At 32.8% G+C, this 7,743-nt stretch overlaps 1 protein-coding gene across 1 annotated transcript; it reads right to left on the bottom strand.

The window, feature by feature from the left end:
• Positions 1-1,658: 1,658 nt before the first annotated feature.
• LOC133193212 (putative nuclease HARBI1) lies at positions 1,659-6,154 on the bottom strand. Its single transcript, XM_061329179.1, has 4 exons — positions 5,945-6,154; positions 3,576-3,906; positions 2,763-3,086; positions 1,659-1,810 (listed from the first exon to the last, which is right to left on the bottom strand). Exons 1-4 carry the CDS (start codon positions 6,152-6,154, stop codon positions 1,659-1,661), a joined length of 1,017 nt encoding a protein of 338 aa, XP_061185163.1.
• Between the last annotated feature and the right edge of the window lie 1,589 nt (positions 6,155-7,743).

Genomic DNA, 7,743 nt, shown 5'->3' with positions numbered 1-7,743 from the left:
AGAAATATTGTGTAAAGTAATAGTGAACATTTACCGGTAATATAATTCTGCGAAGAGGTTCTGAAAGGGTCAGGCAGTATAGACAAACAAATTGGAGTTTTCTTCCTTTGCTTACAGTAGTTTTCACAGGTGTGCAAATGACAACGATTGACTTGATTAGAATTGGTAAGAGCAAAAATTAATTTATGCGGGCATCAAATTCATTTTTACTCTCATTATAATTTATTTAATTTGTTTTGTTGAATTAAAATTTAGAACGCAAAATTAACATGAAGTTGGGGAGGGGGGCTGTTTGAGCGTCTTTTCTTCGCTTCTCAAGCTTCATATATATACATGTATGACTCTTCCAAAGAACTTCAAAGGGGTCTGGACCCCCCCCCCCCCCCCAGGTCTGCGCATGGCAATGAGGGTGGTTTGAAATGATGTCAATCTAAAACCTTTATGGTATACTGTAGTACTAGTATTATCTCTTTTCTTTTTTTACTTGTAACCAAAGATGAAAGCAACATCAATTTGATTGGCTCGCCAAATACCGTCTCAATTCTTACTGATCTGCTGATTCCACTTGACCACCAGCAAAATGAATTAAAACTTCAGCCAGAACAAGTCACACCAATCCAGGAGACTCATTGCTCGCCCGATCAGATGGTGGAAGAAATAACCAGCATAGAAAATAAAACTAGTACTGCAGCCACAAGCATGGAGACATGTGTGGAGTCAAGCATGTAATAAAACTTAGAAAATTAGTAATTTAAATGAACAGTTCAACCGTAGAAAATACAATAACTTGCTCACCATTTCATGGTTTAATCATAAAATTACCCCAAATTTATTATGTTTTTTTTTTAATTTTTTTTTCTTCAAATGTACATTATAATGCATAGACGTGTATCAATATATGAACTAATACATAATAGATGTATTTAGTTTGGTAAGATCTTCATAAGCTACTCTTAATCATAAAAAGGTAAATTTACATACATACGTTAACGCTGAATTTCAATCCCGCATGCACAATCACAACTGTAAAAGTTTACCCTTGTGCATTGTAGGTCAAAAAAAGTGGGAACTCCAAATGATCGAGGTCAACGTAAGAGAATAAGGCCCGAAGATGTTACAAGAATGCAGTACGAAGTTTTGGTAGAACAAAAGAAAAAGATACAGGAGCAAACAATTTATTACCAATTAATGAATAAAAAATTGCGATTGGAGTTAAATTTATCCAATGAAGATTAATAAATATATGAATCATGTTATCAAATAGTTCTTTTTTTAAAGAATTCTAAGCATCAATTTCATAAATTAACTGAAGACTTCGTGTTCATGTTCATGTATTTTCCCGATTTAGTGCGCGATCGACAGTGATTTCTTTCAATCAATACATCGTAGGCTTTGAACATTTTTCCTGGTTGTATATGGCTAGACTACTACCCTGTGTTGAAAATGATATAAAAATAAAACTCAGTATTTACACCTTTATACGATATAATATTCTTGGTGTCCAAAAACATTATTATCAGTGTATAGTCTAGAGGGTCCTTAACTTGTTCTGTAGTGAAGGTTCTTCAAATTTTAAAATCCTGTTTAAAATTCTGTTTAGAGAGATAAAATTTACGTCAGTAGAATGGGAGTATTTAGCCAATGAAGTACTGTCCTATCTAGAAATAATGTTGTGTGATGTAATTCCTGATGTTCTTTCCATCCTCGGGTCCATTGTAATTTCCTTGTATATTTCCATTAACAGTTATATCTTCATCCATCGGTGGCTCGTTGTACATTATAGCCAGGTTATGCAAAACTGCACAAGCACCTAAAGTGTAGTTATGGAAACAAATGCATACATACATTGTAAAGTTTTTAATTTTTTGATTTAAACTTCATTGTCAAACTATATTTAAACGCATTTCATATAAGATTATGATGTACATGTAATCTTATTCGTCTGTCAATTTTTCTCTCTGTCACAAATACACTTATACTATAACATAAACTTTAATATGCTCATAACTTTTAAATGAAAGAGGATAAGGTTCAGTATTTCCAGGGTTTGACACTAAGGCACGTCCGACCGACTCAGTCTAGTAAATGAGTGGTCCGGTCGTGTAAAATGTACGTGAACTAGACCGATTGGTCGTGTTAATAAAATACCTGTTAAAACCCATTTCAGTCTTTCAAATAAATATTCAATAAACTTTTTTAAGAATTTTTCTTAATTTGTGCGATTGTAAACACAGATATCATTCTATAAAAAAAAATCTCTGTATGACACAATTGCTATTTTCAGCCACGGCTGTAATAGACAAGCCGCGGTAGAAACTAGCGTCCTTCAGTATCAATATGGTATAAAAAGTTACTGAAAAAATATATTCTGCAATTAATTTATTAATATTTAAGATGAAAAAATTATTAAAGTTCGTTGAATGATCTTTAAAGCTTACAATACTCGCATGTCTTGATAAACCCGACTCAATTGGCTAGTTTGAAACAATTTCAAAATTACCTCATTAAAATTAGCAATTTTAAGAAAAAAAAAATGCAGGTTTGGTCAGGGCTAGTGATTTTACGGTCAGGGCTAGTAAAAATTATGGGAAGTAGCCCGACTGGTCTAGTACTCATAAAAGTTAATGTCAAACCCTGAAATTTCACCTGTGCATACTTTGACCTTTGACTTATGATCTTTACTCTCTGAATTGCTTCCTTCTCTCTGTATCAGGCGCATGGTTAATTATAAATGACAGTATATTAACGAATTATAAATTTACCAATAATTGTGCACACTCTCTCTGGCTTCATTCTGATTTCAGAATGAAGGACGTGGAACCGTCGTTTCCACCAGCCAAATGTCCTCTCAATGGTCACGCGTGTTTTAGAATGCGCTGTATTAAAGCGCTCCTCGGCCTGAGAGGAGGGTCGGAGGTATGGTGTCATAAGATATGGTTTACAGGCATACCCACTATCGCCCAATATGATGCCATCATTGATAGAGCGGAAGTCCCGCTCAATATCTTGCTTTATTCCACTCATGTTAAATATGTGGCTATCATGCGTGCTACCTGGCCATCTTGCCACGATGTTGGTAAATTTACCTGTATCAAAAAGGCACAATAACTACAAGTGCTAGGGCGGATCCATGAATTTTACTGTAAGGGGCAAGGGGTCGTGCTAAAAATGTCGAGTAAAAATAATATTGATCAGACAAAAAATAAAAAAGACTATCCAAACGCGAAACAGCTAGGAAGGGTTGCATACATCTTAACAAGGTACTCTCCATCATCTTTATCTGACCAACTCATGAGAGGTGCGCGTTTCCCAGGGAGGATTGGGGGGGGGGGGTTATTCCAAGGTTATTTTGGGTTACTTTTACTGTACAAAATGTTTCCGAAAAACTCACAATCATAACTGTATCATAATATGCTTCGGTTCTTAAAAAAGTACTCACTAATATTCAATTTTTATCCTATGTAATGATATTAAAACAATTTTTATATTATTATATAAATGCAATAACAAATAATCTCTCGCTAGCTTACGTAAAAAGAAGTATATATTTCATATCAAATCTCATTTTTACATACCAGCATTATCACAGATAGCTTGAACATTGATTGAGTGGTAACCTTTCCTATTCACAAATGCTGGTTCATTCTCTGACGGTCCTTGGATCCTCACATGAGTGCCGTCGATACAGCCTATAACACCTGGAAAGCCTGCTAATTTAAAAAAATCACTCTTGATGCTGGTTAGCTCCTCGTCTGTTGGCCATTTAATAAATCTGGGCGCAAGAGATACCAGTGCCTGCGACACTTTCAGAACGATTCGAGAGACTGTTGACTTGTCGACCCCAGTTGTGTCACCAAGAACTTGAAGAAAACTTCCACTGGCATAAAATCTCAAGGCAATCAGAATCTAAATTTGAAAAAAAAAAATTAAAATTTGTAGACTTTTTTATGCGCAATTTATAATCTGCAAATTGGTTTCATGTTTACTTTTCTGCGGAAAAAATACATAGGTGTACACGCATTATGTTAGATAAGTTAAATTAAAATAAGTTAAAATTATTTGTAAAATAATATCCAAGAAAATTCCAATTTACACTACTTTATTTTGGTATGGGTCTAAGAAAAAAATGGATTTACTACTTTATGCTTATGAAAAATAGGGTCGGTTTTAGGCAAAAGTTTGTTTTTATTTATTTATATATTTTTCAAATAAAGGCACAACTTTGAAATGTAATTTTTTGAAAATGGTGAAGACCTATCATATTAACAATTAAAATTACCATTGTAGAAATTGCATATTTTTATGTAATATATATATATATATATATATATATATATATATATATATATATATATATATATATATATATATATATATATATATATATATATATATATATATATGATTGAATAATTCCCATCTCTGATTGGCTGAGATCCAACAATGTTAGAAAAATACTACATTATATTGACCTGCACGTGACTTTCCAGGTCAATATCAGGAATTATGCATTCTACACTGGACCAAAAATATTTAGGGAAATTCCAAATTGATGCAAATAGTTTTGGAAAGTTATCTCACTTGCACCTGACTTCCACTCATATGAACATAACATTAAGGCACATAGATTCTCGGGTGAGGGTTGGGTTAGGGGGGGGGGGGCAGGAAGTCTGCGCCTCCCCCTTCATTTTGAGAATGTAAAGTTTTAATTTAAATTTTAAGGATAAAATATTTCAATGAAAGCCCCTCCCTCTTTTATGGACCTCTACCTCCCACCGAATAAAAATTTGAGTCAGGAGAATTCCTTTCCTTGGGAGGGTTGGCTAGTCAAAGATTTTTTTAGGTAAGTTGTCACTTTTTCCCCCTTTTTCAAAATCAATCCTATATATATGCCTGACATTTATTTTTTTTACATTGCACCTAAACTAGAATTAAAAATTCCAAAATAATACAACTGTTGTTTTTAACCCTGTTTCTCTCATTATGTTCGGCTAGTACTGGACTGCTTAATGAGTGTGTGTAATTTTATCATTGAATCATATAATAAAACAATTATTGCTGTTTTTTTCGGGCTCGGTGAATATTGTATTCCTCAGGTGTCTAAATCATCGTATTGACCTCAAAAACCAGCATGTGGATTTCATACAAATGTAGTACAGTGTATATGCATATACATGTATATTAGTTCATTTTTTTAAGTAATTTATGTTACAGATTTTATTAATGTGGGCCTTCTCCATTTTTCATAATATTGAATAAATAAATCAACCTCATTAATGCGGTATATTTCCATAATGATGGCGAATACAATGAAGATATTACGTAAATTGTCTAATTAATCTTAGATGAAAGATTTTAAATGATTCAAATGATTCAAATACTACAGAACGCGGCCCACCGACGACTCCACTAAATGTATCACAAAACGTGATTTTAAAACAGCCACAGCATTTTGATTTTAAAACGGAATATTTTTACATTCGGCTGGCCTTTGATATCCCAGACACAGTCGGTTGGTGTTTTATACATGTTCAAGGACATATATAGAACCCCCCCCCCCCTAAAAAAAAATAATACTAGCATATAATTGCGGATCTTCAGTTTCCAAGCACCTGTGACATGCTTACATGATATGCACAAAGGGGAATAACTCTAATATTTTAGAATCACTCAAGAATTTTGTCGTCACAGTTCACCTGTGTATAATCAAACAAGATTATTCAAATAATATGAGATGTATGTATGTATAATCACGTTCATGTATAATATGTATAATAATTATTAATTATTCTTGTACTATATGGGATCCGCCACCAAGGTGACGCAATATGTGAAGTAATCAACTAAAAAAAAAAACAAAGGAAATGGGAGGTTGTGGTGTTTGTTGACTGTTTTCGTATGGACAGTACATGACAAAGTGAGTTTTTTTCTATCAGTTATATACCTGTAATTCTGTTGATAATGCCTGCGACCTCCTAGTCCTATGGCCGATTACTGGGTCAAGTAAGTCCACGATTTGTTTTATTGATTCCTTTCCAAATCGATACCGCCTCCGAATTTCCTCTTCACTCATGTTTTGTACAGAAAAACGTTCTCTAAAAACCTTATCCGCTCTTCTTCTACCCAACTGACCAAACATTACGGTGGCCGCCATTGTTAATGAGCGTTTAAAGAAGCCCTCTTGGCTTCATTAAAATTAGAGAAGTTAATGAAGCTTTAATGCATCGATTCGTTCATTAAAACATTGATACAACGGAATTTAATGACACATTAAAAATGATCAGTTTAATTAAGCTTTAATTATTCATTAAATATTGATACAACCGGATCCTGATCATTAATATCCCTAATAAATGTCTGGGGGATAAAAAAAAACACAATATTTTTTAATCATATGTATTAGAAGATCTTTTAGGATGTAGTCATATTTTCTTTTTTTCTCAAATGAAGATCTACTGTTAAGCATTCTGAAACTTTTTTTTTTATACATTTGTGTATTTCATTGTCACCGGAAATTTTACTACAATGCATATAGTATGATGCTAAAATAAAAAAAAATATAAATATATACATGTATGTCTTGATAAATTAATTTTTTTCAACAAATTACAATTTGCTGACCAATATTTTTGAATCCATCCATTTAGTAATTGAAAAAATCATAATTGTTATGAGCAAGGGTGATTAAAATTTACTTTTTGATTATGAATGATTTATTTATTTTGAAATTAATGTCATTTTAAAAAAAAAGAAAAGAAAAAAAAAGGTAAACCAAGCAAAGCACTAAAGAACGTGTCATAAATAGAACCATCAAACCTTTTAATAAATGTTTATAGATGTATCTACCTAACATGGAAAACTTCACACTCTTTCACTGTGCTTCATTAAATATAAACTAGAGGTACTGTGAGCACTTAGCTCTCAAAATGATACCCCCTCTCCCTTGTATGTATTTTATTATTTTATTTTATTTTTTTATTTTTTGCTTTTAGAAAGCCCAAATATCTGTCCGATCAAAGTAGAAGGTTCATCAGGGCACTATATAATAAAGATTCTATGAATGTACCATTAAATTCTATTTAGTGGTATCGGAGGAGTTGCTGATAAGAAATGGGTGCCTCTGATATTTTAGAAAGAAAGTTTTGATATAGTGCACCTTAAATATGTATCAAATCAAAAGTTAAAATAGAAGGTGCCCATTGACACTTTGTAATAAAGATTCTGTGAAAGTATTAAATTTCATTCAGTGGTATAGGGGGAGTTGAGGAGTTGAGGAAAAGAGACGGATACTCCCAATTTTATAAAAAGAATGGCAGCGTTTTGTTATGTTTTGCCTTGGGATACACAAAATATATCTCTGATAAAAAGTTTACTAAATCAAAAGGTGCACAATGGCACTATGTGACAAAGATTCTGTGAAAGTATCATTAAATTTCATTCAGTGGTATATGAGTAGTTGCAAAAAAGAGATGTGTACCCTTATTTTATATATTTATATATATAAAAAGAATGGCTTTGTCTATGTATTGCTATGGGATACCGGAAAAAGATGTTCAATCAAAAAGTAACATAAAATGTGCACATTGGCACTATATAACAAGATTCTGTGAAAGCTTCATTAAATTTTATTCAGTGGTATGGAAGGAGTTGCGCTTAATTATAAAGATGGTAACCCGAAAGTGCAACAGGCGGACGAACTGGCATCCCCATCACTATACCTCCTGCTTTTTCAAGCGGCGGAAT

The sequence above is a fragment of the Saccostrea echinata genome, unplaced genomic scaffold (genome assembly GCF_033153115.1).
Source record: "Saccostrea echinata isolate AGI-Se365-2 ecotype Australia unplaced genomic scaffold, CSIRO_AGI_Sech_v1 ptg000027l, whole genome shotgun sequence".
Lineage (NCBI taxonomy): Eukaryota > Metazoa > Mollusca > Bivalvia > Ostreida > Ostreidae > Saccostrea > Saccostrea echinata.
This window is presented reverse-complemented; position numbering and strand designations above follow the sequence as displayed.